General features: G+C 42.8%; 1 protein-coding gene across 3 annotated transcripts in view; it reads left to right on the forward strand.

The window, feature by feature from the left end:
• Positions 1-20,137, forward strand: part of LOC133557238 (disintegrin and metalloproteinase domain-containing protein 12-like) — a 299,103-nt gene that overhangs the window by 247,066 nt on the left and 31,900 nt on the right. For all 3 annotated transcript variants that reach the window (XR_009807734.1, XM_061907553.1, XM_061907554.1), the window contains 4 exons: positions 1,539-1,716; positions 16,075-16,164; positions 16,239-16,434; positions 19,708-19,816. Coding sequence is in view for 2 of the 3 variants with exons in the window: in XM_061907553.1 (XP_061763537.1) it covers positions 1,539-1,716; positions 16,075-16,164; positions 16,239-16,434; positions 19,708-19,816 (573 nt within the window). In the remaining variant the exon portion in view is untranslated. The remainder of the gene's footprint in view (positions 1-1,538; positions 1,717-16,074; positions 16,165-16,238; positions 16,435-19,707; positions 19,817-20,137) is intronic.

A 20,137-nucleotide genomic window follows, 5' to 3' on the forward strand; every position in this document is an offset into this window, starting at 1 on the left:
ATCGCAGTTTGTCTCCACCTCGATGCAGTGCTCGGTTTTCTCGCCGCCCTCAGTCTCCTCTCGGAAAAAATAGGCCTCCCCGCCATCACTAACAGTCATAGACGTCAACACGCAAACATACCTTATTTTTCCTCAGTTGTCTGAGTTTGTCTCTATATTGCTGCAGTGCTGTGTTTTATCGCCGCCCTCAGTCTCCTCTGGGATAAATTAGCAGTCATAGAAATAAACTCAAAGATACCCTCGTCCCCTTCCATTGTAGTAGTTTGTCTCCACTTTGATGCCGAGCTCCGCCATCCCCAACAATTAAACACAAAAATACCCTTGTTCTTCTCCATAATCGCAGTTTGTCTCCACTTCGCTGCAGTGCTCGGTTTTCTCGCCGCCCTCAGTCTCCTCTCGGATAAAATAGGCCTAACAGTCCCTAACAGTCATAGACATCAACACGCAAAAATACCAAATTTTTCCTCAGTTGTCGCAAGTTGTCTCTACTTTAATGCAGTGTTCTGATTTCTCGTCACCCTCAGTCTCCTTTTGGATAAATTAGCAGTCATAGAAATAAACACAAAGATACCCTCGTTCCCTTCCATTGTAGTAGTTTGTCTCTGCTTTGATGCCGAACCCCACCATCGCCAACAATTAAACACAAAAATACCTTTATTGATCCCCATAATAGCGGTTTGTCTCCAGTCTCCACCTCGCTGGAGTGCTCCGTTTTCTCGCCGGCCTCCCCGCTATCACTAAGTCATAGACGTCAACACACAAAAATACCTAAGTTTCCCTCTGTTGTCGCAGTTTGTCTCTACTTTGCTGCAGTGCTCTGATTTCTCACCACCCTCAGTCTCCTTTTGGATAAATTAGCAGTCATAAAATTAAACACAACGATAACCTCGTTCCCTTCCATTGTACTAGTTCGTCTCCTCTTTTATGCCGAGCTCCACCATCGCCAACAATTAAACACAAAAATACCCTTGTTCTTCTCCATAATCGCAGTTTGTCTCCACTTTCCTGCAGTGCTCAGTTTTTTCGCCGCCCTCAGTCTCCCCTCGGATAAGATAGGCCACCCGCCATCCCTAACAGTCATAGACGTCAACACGCAAAAATACCTTATTTTTCCTCAGTTGTCGCAGTTTGTCTCCACTTTGCTGCAGTGCTCCGTTTTCTCGCCGCCCTCAGTCTCCTCTGTGATAAAATCCATGACTAACAGTCACGGATGTCAACACACAAAAAATTACCCTCTTTCTTCTCCATTGCCGCAGTTTGTCTCCACAGTCTCCGCCTGGCTGCAGTGCTCCGTTTACTCGCTACCCTCAGTCTCCTCTTGGATAAAATAGGCCTCCCCACCACCGCTAGCAGTCAGACGTCGAAACAAAGAAATATTTTATTTTCCTCCGTTGTCGCAGTTTGTCTCCGGAGTCTCCAGTTTGCTGCAGTGGTCTGTTTTCTCGCCGCCCTTAGTCTCCTCTTGGATAAAATAGGCCTCCCCACCATCACTAACAGTCATAGACTCCAACACACAAAAATACCCTCTTTCTCCTCAGGTTCCCCTTCCCCACCGTCTTCAGCAGCTGCAGCAAGAAGGACCTGACGGCCAGCTTCGACAAGGGCGTGGGGATGTGTCTCTTCAACATGCCCGAGGTCAAGGTGCTCTACGGCGGGCAGAAGTGCGGCAACGGATACGTGGAGGAAGGAGAGGAGTGCGACTGCGGAGAGTTGGAGGTGAGAATCCTTTCTCCGAATGTCCCTTTGGGACAGAGGACCCTATTGTATGTCTAAGGGTTTATTATTATTATACCGCCGCCTCTTTGAGCTTTAATTGGACCCACTTAACATGCTTCAAAACTCACCAAATTTTACACACACATCAGGACTGGCGAAAATTGCCATCTAATAAAAAAAAAACCAAACCCCAAAACTTAAAATTGCGCTCTAGCGCCCCCTAGGAAAAAAAACACAGACAAAACTGCTTGTAACTCCCGGTATGAATGTCGTAGAGACATGAAACAAAAACATCTATGTAGGTCTGACTTAGACCTAGATTTCATACTCTGACCTCCTACAGCAAAAATCAACAGGAAGTTGGCTAAAACCCCTTCAAAACAAAAGTTTCCTAAAAAATTTAATTTTTGCCTCTTTGAGCTGTAATTTGACCCCCTTAAAATGCTTCAAAACTCACCAAACTGGACACACACATCAGGACTGGCAAAAATTGCCATCTAATAAAAATTCCAAAACTCAAAATTGCGCTCTAGGGCCTCCTAGGAAAAAACACAGACAAAACTGCCTGTAACTTCCGGTAGGAATGTCAGAGAGACATAAAACAAAAACATCCATGTAGTTCTGACTTAGACTTACATTTCATAAACTGACATCCGTCAGCAAAAATCAACAGGAAGTCGGCAAAAACCCCTTCAAAACAAAAGTTTCCTAAAAAATTTCATTTTTGCCTCTTTTAGCTGTAATTTGACCCCCTTAAAAAGCTTCAAAACTCACCAAACTGGACAAACACATCAGGACTGGCAAAAATTGCGATATAATTAAAAAAAAAACATACCCCAAAACTTAAAATTGCGCTCTAGCGCCCGCTAGGAAAAAAACACGGACAAAACTGCTTGTAACTCCCGGTAGGAATGCCGTAGAGACATGAAACAAAAACATCTATGTAGGTCTGACTTAGACCTAGATTTCATACTCTGACCTCCTACAGCAAAAATCAACAGGAAGTTGGCAAAAACCCCTTCAAAACAAAAGTTTCCTCAAAAAATTTCATTTTTGCCTCTTTGAGCTGTAATTTGACCCCCTTAAAATGCTTCAAAACTCACCAAACTGGACACACACACCAGGACTGGCCAAAATTGCCATCTAATAAAAATTCCAAAACTCAAAATTGCGCTCTAGCGCCCCCTAGGAAAAAAATACAGACAAAACTGCTTGTAACTCCCGGTAGGAATGTCGTAGAGACATGAAACAAAAACATCTATGTAGGTCTGACTTAGACCTAGATTTCATACTCTGACCTCCTTCAGCAAAAATCAACAGGAAGTTGGCAAAAACCCCTTCAAAACAAAAGTTTCCTAAAAAATTTAATTTTTGCCTCTTTGAGCGGTAATTTGACCCCCTTAAAATGCTTCAAAACTCACCAAACTGGACACACACATCAGGACTGGCAAAAATTGCCATCTAATAAAAATTCCAAAACTCAAAATTGCGCTATAGCGCCCCCTAGGAAAAAAACACAGACAAAACTGCCTGTAACTTCCGGTAGGAATGTCAGAGAGACATGAAACAAAAACATATATGTAGTTCTGACTTAGACTTACATTTCATAAACTGACATCCGTCAGCAAAAATCAACAGGAAGTTGGCAAAAACCCCTTCAAAACAAAAGTTTCCTAAAAAATTTTCATTTTTGCCTCTTTGAGATGTAATTTGACCCCCTTAAAATGCTTCAAAACTCACCAAACTGGACACACACATCAGGACTGGCAAAAATTGCCATCTAATAAAAATTCCAAAACTCAAAATTGCGCTCTAGCGCCCCCTAGGAAAAAAACACAGACAAAACTGCTTGTAACTCCCGGTAGGAATGCCGTAGAGACATGAAACAAAAACATCTATGTAGGTCTGACTTAGACCTAGATTTCATACTCTGACCTCCTTCAGCAAAAATCAACAGGAAGTTGGCAAAAACCCCTTCAAAACAAAAGTTTCCTAAAAAATTTTCATTTTTGCCTCTTGAGCTGTAATTTGACCCCCTTAAAATGCTTCAAAACTCACCAAACTGGACACACACATCAGGACTGGCAAAAATTGCGATATAATAAATAAAAAAACATACCCCAAAACTTAAAATTGCGCTCTAGCGCCCCCAAGGAAAAAAACACAGACAAAACTGCTTGTAACTCCCGGTAGGAATGTCGTAGAGACATGAAACAAAAACATCTATGTAGGTCTGACTTAGACCTAGATTTCATACTGTGACCTCCTTCAGCAAAAATCAACAGGAAGTTGGCAAAAACCCCTTCAAAACAAAAGTTTCCTAAAAAATTTCATTTTTGCCTCTTTGAGCTGTAATTTGACCCCCTTAAAATGCTTCAAAACTCACCAAACTGGACACACACATCAGGACTGGCAAAAATTGCCATCCAATAAAAATTCCAAAACTCAAAATTGCGCTCTAGCGCCCCCTAGGAAAAAAACACAGACAAAACTGCTTGTAACTCCCGGTAGGAATGCCGTAGAGACATGAAACAAAAACATCTATGTAGGTCTGACTTGGACCTAGATTTCATACTCTGACCTCCTACAGCAAAAATCAACAGGAAGTTGGCAAAAACCCCTTCAAAACAAAATTTTCCTCAAAAAATTTCATTTTTGCCTCTTTGAGCTGTAATTTGACCCCCTTAACATGCTTCAAAACTCACCAAACTGGACACACACATCAGGACTGGCAAAAATTGCCATCTAATAAAAATTCCAAAACTCAAAATTGCGCTCTAGCGCCCCCTAGGAAAAAAACACAGACAAAACTGCTTGTAACTCCCGGTAGGAATGCCGTAGAGACATGAAACAAAAACATCTATGTAGGTCTGACTTAGACCTAGATTTCATACTCTGACCTCCTTCAGCAAAAATCAACAGGAAGTTGGCAAAAACCCCTTCAAAACAAAAGTTTCCCAAAAAAATTTCATTTTTGCCTCTTTGAGCTGTAATTTGACCCCCTTAACATGCTTCAAAACTCACCAAACTGGACACACACATCAGGACTGGCAAAAATTGCGATATATAATTAAAAAAAAAACCATACCCCAAAACTTAAAATTGCGCTCTAGCGCCCCCTAGGAATAAAACACAGACAAAACTGCTTGTAACTCCCGGTAGGAATGTCGTAGAGACATGAAACAAAAAACATCTATGTAGGTCTGACTTAGACCTAGATTTCATACTCTGACCTCCTTCAGCAAAAATCAACAGGAAGTTGGCAAAAACCCCTTCAAAACAAAAGTTTCCTTAAAAAATTAATTTTTGCCTCTTTGAGCTGTAATTTGACCCCCTTAAAATGCTTCAAAACTCACCAAACTGGACACACACATCAGGACTGGCAAAAATTGCCATCTAATAAAAATTCCAAAACTCAAAATTGCGCTCTAGCGCCCCCTAGGAAAAAAACACAGACAAAACTGCTTGTAACTCCCGGTAGGAATGCCGTAGAGACATGAAACAAAAACATCTATGTAGGTCTGACTTAGACCTAGATTTCATACTCTGATCTCCTTCAGCAAAAATCAACAGGAAGTTGGCAAAAAACCCCTTCAAAACAAAAGTTTCCAAAAAAATTTTCATTTTTGCCTCTTTGAACTGTAATTTGACCCCCTTAAAATGCTTCAAAACTCACCAAACTGGACACACACATCAGGACTGGCAAAAATTGCGATATAATTAAAAAACAAACCATACCCCAAAACTTAAAATTGCGCTCTAGCGCCCCCTAGGAAAAAAACACAGACAAAACTGCTTGTAACTCCCGGTGGGAATGCCGTAGAGACATGAAACAAAAACATCTATGTAGGTCTGACTTAGACCTAGATTTCATACTCTGACCTCCTACAGCAAAAATCAACAGGAAGTTGGCAAAAACCCCTTCAAAACAAAAGTTTCCTAAAAAAATTTCATTTTTGCCTCTTTGAGCTGTAATTTGACCCCCTTAAAATGCTTCAAAACTCACCAAACTGGACACACACATCAGGACTGGCAAAAATTGCGATATAATAAAAAAAAAACCATACCCCAAAACTTAAAATTGCGCTCTAGCGCCCCCTAGGAAAAAAACACAGACAAAACTGCTTGTAACTCCCGGTAGGAATGTCGTAGAGACATGAAACAAAAACATCTGTGTAGGTCTGACTTAGACCTAGATTTCATACTCTGACCTCCTGCAGCAAAAATCAACAGGAAGTTGGCAAAAACCCCTTCAAAACAAAAGTTTCCTAAAAAATTTTCATTTTTGCCTCTTTGAGCTGTAATTTGACCCCCTTAAAATGCTTCAAAACTCACCAAACTGGACACACACATCAGGACTGGCAAAAATTGCCATCCAATAAAAATTCCAAAACTCAAAATTGCGCTCTAGCGCCCCCTAGGAAAAAAACACAGACAAAACTGCTTGTAACTCCCGGTAGGAATGCCGTAGAGACATGAAACAAAAACATCTATGTAGGTCTGACTTGGACCTAGATTTCATACTCTGACCTCCTACAGCAAAAATCAACAGGAAGTTGGCAAAAACCCCTTCAAAACAAAATTTTCCTCAAAAAATTTTCATTTTTGCCTCTTTGAGCTGTAATTTGACCCCCTTAAAATGCTTCAAAACTCACCAAACTGGACACACACATCAGGACTGGCAAAAATTGCCATCTAATAAAAATTCCAAAACTCAAAATTGCGCTCTAGCGCCCCCTAGGAAAAAAATACAGACAAAACTGCTTGTAACTCCCGGTAGGAATGCCGTAGAGACATGAAACAAAAACATCTATGTAGGTCTGACTTAGACCTAGATTTCATACTCTGACCTACTTCAGCAAAAATCAACAGGAAGTTGGCAAAAAACCCTTCAAAACAAAAGTTTCCTAAAAAATTTCATTTTTGCCTCTTTGAGCTGTAATTTGACCCCCTTAACATGCTTCAAAACTCACCAAACTGGACACACACATCAGGACTGGCAAAAATTGCGATATATAATTGAAAAAAAAACCATACCCCAAAACTTAAAATTGCGCTCTAGCGCCCCCTAGGAATAAAACACAGACAAAACTGCTTGTAACTCCCGGTAGGAATGTCGTAGAGACATGAAACAAAAAACATCTATATAGGTCTGACTTAGACCTAGATTTCATACTCTGACCTCCTTCAGCAAAAATCAACAGGAAGTTGGCAAAAACCCCTTCAAAACAAAAGTTTCCTAAAAAATTTCATTTTTGCCTCTTTGAGCGGTAATTTGACCCCCTTAAAATACTTCAAAACTCACCAAACTGGACACACACATCAGGACTGGCAAAAATTGCCATCTAATAAAAATTCCAAAACTCAAAATTGCGCTCTAGCGCCCCCTAGGAAAAAAACACAGACAAAACTGCTTGTAACTTCCGGTAGGAATGTCAGAGAGACATGAAACAAAAACATCTATGTAGTTCTGACTTAGACTTACATTTCATAAACTGACATCCGTCAGCAAAAATCAACAGGAAGTTGGCAAACACCCCTTCAAAACAAAAGTTTCCTAAAAAATTTCATTTTTGCCTCTTTGAGCGGTAATTTGACCCCCTAAAAATGCTTCAAAACTCACCAAACTGGACACACACATCAGGACTGGCAAAAATTGCCATCTAATAAAAAAAAAAACATACCCCAAAACTTAAAATTGCTCTCTAGCGCCCCCTAGGAAAAAAACACAGACAAAACTGCTTGTAACTCCCGGTAGGAATGTCGTAGAGACATGAAACAAAAACATCTATGTAGGTCTGACTTGGACCTAGATTTCATGCTCTGACCTCCTACAGCAAAAATCAACAGGAAGTTGGCAAAAACCCCTTCAAAACAAAAGTTTCCTAAAAAAATTTCATTTTTGCCTCTTTGAGCTGTAATTTGACCCCCTTAAAATGCTTCAAAACTCACCAAACTGGACACACACATCAGGACTGGCAAAAATTGCGATATATAATAAAAAAAAAAACCATACCCCAAAACTTAAAATTGCGCTCTAGCGCCCCCTTGGAAAAAAATACAGACAAAACTGCTTGTAACTCCCGGTAGGAATGCCGTAGAGACATGAAACAAAAACATCTATGTAGGTCTGACTTAGACCTAGATTTCATACTCTGACCTCCTACAGCAAAAATCAACAGGAAGTTGGCAAAAACCCCTTCAAAACAAAAGTTTCCTCAAAAAATTTCATTTTTGCCTCTTTGAGCTGTAATTTGACCCCCTTAAAATGCTTCAAAACTCACCAAACTGGACACACACACCAGGACTGGCCAAAATTGCCATCTAATAAAAATTCCAAAACTCAAAATTGCGCTCTAGCGCCCCCTAGGAAAAAAATACAGACAAAACTGCTTGTAACTCCCGGTAGGAATGTCGTAGAGACATGAAACAAAAACATCTATGTAGGTCTGACTTAGACCTAGATTTCATACTCTGACCTCCTTCAGCAAAAATCAACAGGAAGTTGGCAAAAACCCCTTCAAAACAAAAGTTTCCTAAAAAATTTAATTTTTGCCTCTTTGAGCGGTAATTTGACCCCCTTAAAATGCTTCAAAACTCACCAAACTGGACACACACATCAGGACTGGCAAAAATTGCCATCTAATAAAAATTCCAAAACTCAAAATTGCGCTATAGCGCCCCCTAGGAAAAAACACAGACAAAACTGCCTGTAACTTCCGGTAGGAATGTCAGAGAGACATGAAACAAAAACATCTATGTAGTTCTGACTTAGACTTACATTTCATAAACTGACATCCGTCAGCAAAAATCAACAGGAAGTTGGCAAAAACCCCTTCAAAACAAAAGTTTCCTAAAAAATTTTCATTTTTGCCTCTTTGAGATGTAATTTGACCCCCTTAAAATGCTTCAAAACTCACCAAACTGGACACACACATCAGGACTGGCAAAAATTGCCATCTAATAAAAATTCCAAAACTCAAAATTGCGCTCTAGCGCCCCCTAGGAAAAAAACACAGACAAAACTGCTTGTAACTCCCGGTAGGAATGTCGTAGAGACATGAAACAAAAACATCTATGTAGGTCTGACTTAGACCTAGATTTCATACTCTGACCTCCTTCAGCAAAAATCAACAGGAAGTTGGCAAAAACCCCTTCAAAACAAAAGTTTCCAAAAAAATTTTCATTTTTGCCTCTTTGAACTGTAATTTGACCCCCTTAAAATGCTTCAAAACTCACCAAACTGGACACACACATCAGGACTGGCAAAAATTGCGATATAATTAAAAAACAAACCATACCCCAAAACTTAAAATTGCGCTCTAGCGCCCCCTAGGAAAAAAACACAGACAAAACTGCTTGTAACTCCCGGTGGGAATGCCGTAGAGACATGAAACAAAAACATCTATGTAGGTCTGACTTAGACCTAGATTTCATACTCTGACCTCCTTCAGCAAAAATCAACAGGAAGTTGGCAAAAACCCCTTCAAAACAAAAGTTTCCTAAAAAAATTTCATTTTTGCCTCTTTGAGCTGTAATTTGACCCCCTTAAAATGCTTCAAAACTCACCAAACTGGACACACACATCAGGACTGGCAAAAATTGCGATATAATAAAAAAAAAAACATACCCCAAAACTTAAAATTGCGCTCTAGCGCCCCCTAGGAAAAAAACACAGACAAAACTGCTTGTAACTCCCGGTAGGAATGTCGTAGAGACATGAAACAAAAACATCTGTGTAGGTCTGACTTAGACCTAGATTTCATACTCTGACCTCCTACGGCAAAAATCAACAGGAAGTTGGCAAAAACCCCTTCAAAACAAAAGTTTCCTAAAAAATTTTCATTTTTGCCTCTTTGAGCTGTAATTTGACCCCCTTAAAATGCTTCAAAACTCACCAAACTGGACACACACATCAGGACTGGCAAAAATTGCCATTTAATAAAAATTCCAAAACTCAAAATTGCGCTCTAGCGCCCCCTAGGAAAAAAACACAGACAAAACTGCTTGTAACTCCCCGTAGGAATGCCGTAGAGACATGAAACAAAAACATCTATGTAGGTCTGACTTAGACCTAGATTTCATACTCTGACCTCATACAGCAAAAATCAACAGGAAGTTGGCAAAAACCCCTTCAAAACAAAAGTTTCCTAAAAAAATTTCATTTTTGCCTCTTTGAGCGGTAATTTGACCCCCTTAAAATGCTTCAAAACTCACCAAACTGGACACACACACCAGGACTGGCAAAAATTGTGATATAATAAAAAAAAAAAAACATACCCCAAAACTTAAAATTGCGCTCTAGCGCCCCCCAGGAAAAAAACACAGACAAAACTGCTTGTAACTCCCGGTATGAATGTCGTAGAGACATGAAACAAAAACATCTATGTAGGTCTGACTTAGACCTACATTTCATACTCTGACCTCCTACAGCAAAAATCAACAGGAAGTTGGCTAAAACCCCTTCAAAACAAAAGTTTCCTAAAAAATTTAATTTTTGCCTCTTTGAGCTGTAATTTGACCCCCTTAAAATGCTTCAAAACTCACCAAACTGGACACACACATCAGGACTGGCAAAAATTGCGATATAGTTAAAAAATAAACCATACCCCAAAACTTAAAATTGCGCTCTAGCGCCCCCTAGGAAAAAAACACAGACAAAACTGCTTGTAACTCCCGGTAGGAATGCCGTAGAGACATGAAACAAAAACATCTATGTAGGTCTGACTTAGACCTAGATTTCATACTCTGACCTCCTTCAGCAAAAATCAACAGGAAGTTGGCAAAAACCCCTTCAAAACAAAAGTTTCCTAAAAAATTTCATTTTTGCCTCTTTGAGCGGTAATTTGACCCCCTTAAAATGCTTCAAAACTCACCAAACTGGACACACACATCAGGACTGGCAAAAATTGCCATCTAATAAAAAAAACCCAAACCCCAAAACTCAAAATTGCGCTCTAGCGCCCCCTAGGAAAAAAACACAGACAAAACTGCTTGTAACTTCCGGTAGGAATGTCAGAGAGACATGAAACAAAAACATCTATGTAGTTCTGACTTAGACTTACATTTCATAAACTGACATCCGTCAGCAAAAATCAACAGGAAGTCGGCAAAACCCCCTTCAAAACAAAAGTTTCCTAAAAAATTTTAATTTTTGCCTCTTTGAGCTGTAATTTGACCCCCTTAAAATGCTTCAAAACTCACCAAACTGGACACACACATCAGGACTGGCAAAACTTGCCATCTTATAAAAATACCAAACTCCAAAACTCAAAATTGCGCTCTAGCGCCCCCTAGGAAAAAAACACAGACAAAACTGCTTGTAACTCCCGGTAGGAATATCGTAGAGACATGAAACAAAAACATCTATGTAGGTCTGACTTAGACCTAGATTTCATACTCTGACCTCCTACAGCAAAAAAAACAGGAAGTTGGCAAAAACCCCTTCAAAACAAAAGTTTCCTAAAAAATTTAATTTTTGCCTCTTTGAGCTGTAATTTGACCCCCTTAAAATGCTTCAAAACTCACCAAACTGGACACACACATCAGGACTGGCAAAAATAGCGATATAATTAAAAAAAACCATACCCCAAAACTTAAAATTGTGCTCTAGCGCCCCCTAGGAAAAAAACACGGACAAAACTGCTTGTAACTCCCGGTAGGAATGTCGTAGAGACATGAAACAAAAACATCTATGTAGGTCTGACTTAGACCTAGATTTCATACTCTGACCTCCTACAGCAAAAATCAACAGGAAGTTGGCAAAAAACCCTTCAAAACAAAAGTTTCCTAAAAAATTTCATTTTTGCCTTTTTGAGCTGTAATTTGACCCCCTTAAAATGCTTCAAAACTCACCAAACTGGACACACACATCAGGACTGGCAAAAATTGCCATCCAATAAAAATTCCAAAACTCAAAATTGCGCTCTAGCGCCCCCTAGGAAAAAAACACAGACAAAACTGCTTGTAACTCCCGGTAGGAATGCCGTAGAGACATGAAACAAAAACATCTATGTAGGTCTAACTTAGACCTAGATTTCATACTCTGACATCCGTCAGCAAAAATCAACAGGAAGTTGACCAAAACCCCTTCAAAACAAAAGTTTCCTAAAATTTTTCATTTTTGCCTCTTTGAGCTGTAATTTGACCCCCTTAAAATGCTTCAAAACTCACCAAACTGGACACACACATCAGGACTGGCAAAAATTGCCATCTAATAAAAATTTCAAAACTCAAAATTCCGCTCTAGCGCCCCCTAGGAAAAAACACAGACAAAACTGCCTTTAACTTCCAGTTGGAATGTCAGAGAGACATGAAACAAAAACATCTATGTAGTTCTGACTTAGACTTACATTTCATAAACTGACATCCGTCAGCAAAAATCAACAGGAAGTTGGCAAAAACCCCTTCAAAACAAAAGTTTCCTAAAAATTGTCATTTTTGCCTCTTTGAGCTGTAATTTGACCCCCTTAATATGCTTCAAAACTCACCAAACTGGACACACACATCAGGACTGGCAAAAATTGCGATATAATTAAAAAAAAACATACCCCAAAACTTAAAATTGCACTCTAGCGCCCCCTAGGAATAAAACACAAGACAAAACTGCTCCTAGGAAGAAAACACGGACAAAACTGCCTGTAACTTCCGGTAGGAATGTCGTAGGGACATGAAACAAAAACCTCCATGTAGGTCTCACTTAGACCTACATTTAATTAATTGAAATCCTTCAGCAAAAATCAACAGGAAGTTGACAATTATCCCTTCAAAACAATTTTTTTGTAAAAACCCATCACCTTTTTTCAAACATTATCTCCTCTGAGCGCGTTTGTTGTGTCGGCTTCAAACTCGCACAGGAGAGAGATTGAACCCTTTTGATTAAAAGTTGAGAAAAGAGTTTTAATAACTGCTCCGTTTTTGATTTTACGAGCCTTCAAAGAACTGATGCTGCTGCGCTGCTGCCGTCTCAAGATGGCCGCTTAAAAGCAGAGAAGGTAGGTACCGTGCGGGTAAAGATATGTTGACTGGGTGAAAGAAGGAGGCACCAGTTTGACTCCAGGATACAGAGAAGGTAGGTAATGTGAAGGTAATGATATATTGTCTGGGTGATGGAGGAAGCACTACCGTGTATGGGTGACAGAAAGAAGCACCAGTGTGACCCCAGGATGCAGGGAAGGTAGGTAATGTGCAGCTAAAGATATGTTGAATGGGTAAAGGCAGAAAACACCAGTAAAAGTCGGTCCTGTCCATCGCTGCTTGCAGCTTTAATTTGTATTATTAGTATTATTATGGGCCTGCTCCAATGCAATCGCCTATTCACTGCTGCTCACAACTTGCTAACTGTACGCATGTTTAGGTTTGCATTCTAGCTTGCTCACATGAAAGTGCTAACTTTTTGAGCTAATTTGGCAACCGTTTGCCTTAGAGTCACACAGCTTGCACCCTTGTTGCAAGGGTGCAAGTTGTGTGTGCGCGTATGTTTTGTATGTGTTGGTCCACATGTGTGTGGGAGTGCGTGTGTGTTTGTCCGCGTGTGTGTTGGTGTTAGTGTGTGTGTGTGTGTGTGTGTGTGTGTGTGTGTGTTTGTGTGTTGGTGCAATTGTTTGTGTGTGTTTGTCTGAATGTGTTATGTGTGTTGGTGCAATTGTGTGTGCATTCGCGTGAGTGTGTGTGTTTACATTTGTGTGTTTGTGCTGTGTGGTGTGGGTCTCTGTGTGCGTCTGCACATCTGTGTGTGTGTGTGTGTTGGTGCAGTTGTGTTTGTGTGTATGTGTTTGTCCGTGTGTGTGTTTGTGTGTTGGTGCAATTGTGTTTGTCCGTGTGTGTGTTAGTGCAATCTTGTGTATGCGTGTGTGTGCACTCACGTGTTTACATGTGTGTGTTTGTGTGTGTGGTGCGCGTCTGTGTGTGCGTATGTACATGTGTTTGTGTGTGTGTGAGTGTGTGTGCATTCGCTTGTTTACATGTGTGTGTTTGTGTGTGTGTGGTGCGCGTCTGTGTGTGCGTATGTACATATGTGTGCGTTTGTCCGTGGGTGTTGGTGTGTGTGTGTGTGTTAGTGCAATTGTGTGTATGTGTGTGTGCGTGTGTGTGCGTTCACGTGTTTACATGTGTGTGTTTGTTTGTGCGGTGCGCGTTCGTGTGTGCGTATGTACATGTGTGTCTGTGTGTGTGTGCGCGTGTGTGTGCGTTCGCGTGTTTACAAGTGTGTGTCTGTGTGTGTGTGGTGCGCGTCTGTGTGTGCATATGTGTGCGTTAGTCCGTGGGTGTTGGTGTTTGTGTGTGTTTGTCCGTGTGTGGTGCGCGTCTGTGTGTGCATATGTACATGTGTTTGTGTGTGTGCGTGTGTGTTTGCGTTTGCGTGTTTACATGTGTGTGTTTGTGTGTGCGTATGTACATATGTGTGCGTTTGTCTGTGGGTATTAGTGTGTGTGTGTGTTTGTCTGTGTGTGGTGCGTGTCTGTGTGTGCGTATGTACATGTGTTTGTGGGTGTTGGTGTGTGTGTGTGTGTTAGTGCAATTGTGTGTGTTTGCGTTCACGTGTTTACATGTGTGTGTTTGTGTGTGTGGTGTGCGTCTGTGTGTGCGTATGTACTTGTGTTTGTGTGTGTGTCCGCGTTAGCGTGTTTACATGTGTGTGTTTGTGTGTGTGTGGTGCGCGTCTGTGTGTGCGTATGTACATATATGTGCGTTTGTCCGTGGGTGTTGCGCGTCTGTGTGTGCGTATGTACATGTATTTGTGGTTGTTGGTGTGTGTGTGTGCGTGCGTTCGCGTGTTTACATGTGTATGTTTGTGTGTGTGGTGCGCGTCTGTGTGTGCGTATGTACATGTATTTGTGGGTGTTGGTGTGTGTGTGTGCGTGCGTTCGCGTGTTTACATGTGTATGTTTGTGTGTGTGGTGCGCGTCTGTGTGTGCGTATGTACATATGTGTGCGTTTGTCCGTGGGTATTGGTGTGTGTGTTTGTCCGTGTGTGTGTTTGTGTGTTGGTGCAATTGTGTCTGTTTGTGTGTTTGTCTGTGTGTGTGTGTGTGTGTGTGTGTTGGTGCAATTGTGTGCCTGTGTGTGCGTGTGTGTACATTCTCATGTGTGTGTTTTTGTGTGTGCGGTGTGGGTCTGTGTGTCTGTTAGTACATGTGTGTGTGTGTGGTGCGTGTCTGTGCGCGTATGTACATGTGTGTGCGTTTGTAGGTGTGTGTGTGTGTGTGCGTGTGTGCATGTTTTTATTTGTGTGTGTGTGTGCGTGTGTGTGTGTGTGTGTGTGTGTGGTGCGCGTCTGTGTGTGCGTATGTACATGTATTTGTGGGTGTTGGTGTGTGTGTGTGCGTGCGTTCGCGTGTTTACATGTGTATGTTTGTGTGTGTGGTGCGCGTCTGTGTGTGCGTATGTACATATGTGTGCGTTTGTCCGTGGGTATTGGTGTGTGTGTTTGTCCGTGTGTGTGTGTGTGGTGGTGCAATTGTGTCTGTGTGTGTGTGTGTGTGTGTGTTGGTGCAATTGTGTGCCTGTGTGTGCGTGTGTGTGCATTCTCATGTGTGTTTTTGTGTGTGCGGTGTGGGTCTGTGTGTCTGTTAGTACATGTGTGTGTGTGGTGCGTGTCTGTGTGCGTATGTACATGTGTGTGCGTTTGTAGGTGTGTGTGTGTTTGTGCGTGTGTGCATGTTTTTATATGTGTGTGTTTGTGTGTTTGTGCGTGTGTGTGTGTGTGTGTGTGTGGTGCGCGTCTGTGTGTGCGTATGTACATGTATTTGTGGGTGTTGGTGTGTGTGTGTGCGTGCGTTCGCGTGTTTACATGTGTATGTTTGTGTGTGTGGTGCGCGTCTGTGTGTGCGTATGTACATATGTGTGCGTTTGTCCGTGGGTATTGGTGTGTGTGTTTGTCCGTGTGTGTGTGTGTGGTGGTGCAATTGTGTCTGTGTGTATGTGTGTGTGTGTTGGTGCAATTGTGTGCCTGTGTGTGCGTGTGTGTGCATTCTCATGTGTGTGTTTTTGTGTGTGCGGTGTGGGTCTGTGTGTCTGTTAGTACATGTGTGTGTGGTGCGTGTCTGTGTGCGTATGTACATGTGTGTGCGTTTGTAGGTGTGTGTATGTTTGTGCGTGTGTGCATGTTTTTATTTGTGTGTGTGTGTGTGCGCGTGTGTGTGTGTGTGTGTGTGTGTGTGTGTGTGTGTGTGTGTGTGTGTGTGTGTGTGTGTGTGTGTGTGTGTGTGTGTGTGTGTGTGTAAGAAGCTTACTGAGATACGACATGCAGGAGCCTGAGAAGGAAAAGAGGAAATGCAATCCCAGAAATGGATAATAAGAATAAAAAAGGCTGCTGTGAATAATCCACTTCCCACTTGCTGACGTCTCCTCCTGCAGGAGTGCATCAACCCCTGCTGCAACGCCACCACCTGCACCCTGAAGGCCGGCGCCGTGTGCGCCCACGGACAATGTTGCCACGACTGCCAGGTTGGTCCTTTTTTTTTTATTCTTTTTTTTTTTGGAAATCTTCACCACTAGAAGTTCTTTAATGTGAACGGCAGCTGAAGGCGGCGGGAACCCCGTGCCGCCAGTCCAGCAACTCCTGCGACCTGCCCGAGTTCTGCACGGGCGACGGCCCCCACTGCCCCGCCAACGTCTATCTGCACGACGGCCACGCCTGCCAGCGCGTGGACGGCTACTGTTACAACGGCGTGTGTCAAACACACGAGCAGCAGTGCGTGACGCTGTGGGGACAAGGTAGGGGGGTTCCTTCCTGGACCACCTCTGGGGCTCCGGTGTGTGTGTGTGTGTGTGTGTGTGAGTGTGCGCGACTCTGCGCGCGTGCGTGCGAGTGCGTGCGCGCGAATGTGTAAGTGCACGCGTGCATGTGTGTGCGTGCATGTGCACGACTGTGTGCGCGTGTGTGTGTGTGTGCGCGTCTGTGTGTGTGTGTGTGTGCGTGTGTGTGCGCGTGAGTGTGTGCGTGATTGTGCGTGTGTGCGTGCGAGTGCGTATGTGTGTGTGCATGCGTGCATGTGTGTGCGTGCATGTGCGCGTGTGTGCGTGCCTGCGCGTCTGTGTGTGCATGTGTGCGCGTGTGTGCGTGCCTGCGCGTCTGTGTGTGCATGTGTGCGCGTGTGTGCGTGCATGTGCGCGTCTGTTTGTGTGTGTGCGTGCGTGTGATTGTGCGTGTGTGTGCGTGCGTGCGTGTGTGTGTGCGCGTCTGTGCGTGTGCATGCGTGTGCGTGCGTACGTGTGTGTGTCCGCGTTAGTGTGTGCGCATCTGCGTGTGTTTGCGCGCGTGTGTGTGCGTCTGTGTGTGTGTGCACGTGTGTGTGCGTGTGTGCGCGTGAGTGTGCATGCGTGTGCGTGCATGTGTGTGCGTGCATGTGCACGACTGTGTGCGCGTGTGTGTGAGTGTGTGCGCGTCTGTGTGCGCGTGTGCGTGCGTGTGTGTGCGCGTGAGTGTGTGCGTGATTGTGCGTGTGTGCGTGCGAGTGCGTATGTGTGTGTGTGTGTGCATGCGTGCATGTGTGTGCGTGCATGTGCGCGACTTTGTGCGCGTGTGTGAGTGCGTGCGCGTCTGTGTGTGCATGCGTGCGCGTGTGTGCGTGCATGTGCGCGTCTGTTTGTGTGTGTGCGTGCGTGTGAGTGTGTGCGTGTGTGTGCGTGCGTGCGTGTGTGTGTGCGCAACTGTGTGTGTGTGCGCGTCTGTGCGTGTGCATGCGTGTGCGTGCGTACGTGTGTGTGTGCGCGTTAGTGTGTGCGTGTCTGCGTGTGTTTGCGCGCGTGTGTGTGTGCGTCTGTGTGTGTGCGCGTGTGTGTACCTGTGTGCACGTGTGTGTGCGTGCGCGTCTGTGTGTGCGCGTGTGTGTGTGCGTCAATGTGTATGTGCGTGCGTGTGCGCGTGTGTGTACGTGTGTGTGCATCAGTGTGAGTGTGCGTGTGAGTGTGTGCGCGTCTGTGTGTGTGAGTGTGTGCGTCTGTGTTTGTGATTGTGTGTGCGCATGTGTGTGCGTCCGTGTGTGTGTGTGTGCGTGAGTGTGAGTGTGCACCGTAGTGTGCGTGCACGTCTGTGTGTGTATGCGCGTGCGTGTGTGTGTGTGCGTGCGTGTCTGTGTTTGTGTGCGTGTCTGTGTGCTTGCGTGTGCGTGCATGCATGCTTGCGCGTGTGTGTGTGTGTGTGCGTGTCTGTGTGTTTTGGTAATGCTGACTTAATGGGGACATCGCTCTGTTTACACAGTCACCTTCAGGGGACTTCTGACGGTATGAGGACCCAAAAAAATCAGGTCCCCTAAAGGGAAAACTTTTTAAATTATTTAAGTGGTGAAACTAGCCTCTAAGAGGACAGCTGTAGTGCTGTATTCTGAGGATCATTTCATATTTAATTTGAACTTTTTTTTTTTTTTTAAATGGTCCTCAGTAGTCACGAACAAATTTGTGTGAATTATGCAAAATTAGTTAAATTCGGTCCCCATGAACCATATTAACTCTTTCTCCCCAGGGTCCCCAGTAAGTATGATCAGCACATTACTTCATCAATCCAGAGATTTAAAGACGTGTATGAGCTAACTGGGCAGTGGCCATTTTACCTCTTTTTTTTTATGCTTCCACAACTTGTAGAAAGGGAGGTCCCCACAAGTCACGATCAAAAACTTTGGTACCCATTCCTAGTGATAACCAGTGTGTGTGTGTGTGTGTGTGTGTGTTTTGGCAATGCTGACTTAATGGGGACATCGTTCTGTTTACACAGTCACCTTTAGGGTACTTCTGACGGTATGGGGACCAAAAAAATCAGGTCCCCTAAGGGATCATTTCATATTTAATTTGAACTTTTTTTATTTTTTTTTTTTCAATGGTCCTCAGTAGTCACGAACAAATGTGTGTGTACTATGCAATATGATTTAAATTTGGTCCCCATGAACCATATCAACGCTTTTTCCCCAGGGTCCCCAGTAAGTATGATCAGTACATTACTTCATCAATCCAGAGATTTAAAGACGTGTATGAGCTAACTGGGCAGTGGACATTTTACTTCATTTTTTTTATGCCTCCACAACCTGTAGAAAGGGTGGTCCCCACAAGTCATGATCAAAAACTTTGGTACCCATTCCTAGTGATAACCAGTGTGTGTGTGTGTGTTTTGGCAATGCTGACTTAATGGGGACATCGTTCTGTTTACACAGTCACCTATAGGGGACTTCTGACGGTATGGGGACCTAAAAAATCAGGTCCCCTAAGGGATCATTTCATATTTAATTTGAACTTTTTTTTTTTTTTTTTTTTTCAATGGTCCTCAGTAGTCACGAACAAATGTGTGTGTACTATGCAATATGATTTAAATTTGGTCCCCATGAACCATATCAACGCTTTTTCCCCAGGGTCCCCAGTAAGTATGATCAGTACATTACTTCATCAATCCAGAGATTTAAAGACGTGTATGAGCTAACTGGGCAGTGGACATTTTACTTCATTTTTTTTATGCCTCCACAACCTGTAGAAAGGGTGGTCCCCACAAGTCATGATCAAAAACTTTGGTACCCATTCCTAGTGATAACCAGTGTGTGTGTGTGTGTTTTGGCAATGCTGACTTAATGGGGACATCGTTCTGTTTACACAGTCACCTATAGGGGACTTCTGACGGTATGGGGACCTAAAAAATCAGGTCCCCTAAGGGATCATTTCATATTTAATTTGAACTTTTTTTTTTTTTTTTTTTCAATGGTCCTCAGTAGTCACGAACAAATGAGTGTGTACTATGCAAAATGATTTAAATTTGGTCCCCATGAACCATATCAACTATTTTTCCCCAGGGTCCCCAGTAAGTACGAACAGCACATTACTTAATCAATCCAGAGATTTAAAGACGTGTATGAGCTAACTGGGAAGTGGACATTTTACTTCATTTTTTTTATGCTTCCACAACCTGTAGAAAGGGTGGTCCCCACAAGTCACTACCAAAAATTTGGTACCCATTCCAAGTAATAACCAGTATGTGTGTGTGTGTGTGTGTGTGTGTGTGGGCCGCAGGGGCCAAGGCCGCTCCAGGGATCTGCTTCCAGCGGGTCAACTCGGCGGGAGACCCCTACGGCAACTGTGGCAAGGACGCCAAAGGCTCTTTCGCCAAATGTGACGCACGGTAAGAAAGTGTTAGTTTAGGGTGAGCTGTAATGTGGTAAATTGGCCACCAGGTGGCGCCACTCCTGGATGTCAACAGCTTGACCTCGCAGGAAAGAAGAAACCCCCAAAAACTTTCATACTTTTACTGTATAGTATTTTTTAAAACATTTATCATACTTCAAGTTTTTTTTTACTTAAGTACACTTAAAGCAAGAATATTTTTTTTTATCAAAGTACACATGAATCCAGTTTTTCTTAACTAATGTCCACTTTAAGCAAGTTGTTTTCCATGTAAGTATGCATGAATCATCAATCAAGATTTTTTTTTTTTTTTACTGGA

The sequence above is a fragment of the Nerophis ophidion genome, linkage group LG08, assembly GCF_033978795.1.
Source record: "Nerophis ophidion isolate RoL-2023_Sa linkage group LG08, RoL_Noph_v1.0, whole genome shotgun sequence".
Classification (NCBI taxonomy): domain Eukaryota; kingdom Metazoa; phylum Chordata; class Actinopteri; order Syngnathiformes; family Syngnathidae; genus Nerophis; species Nerophis ophidion.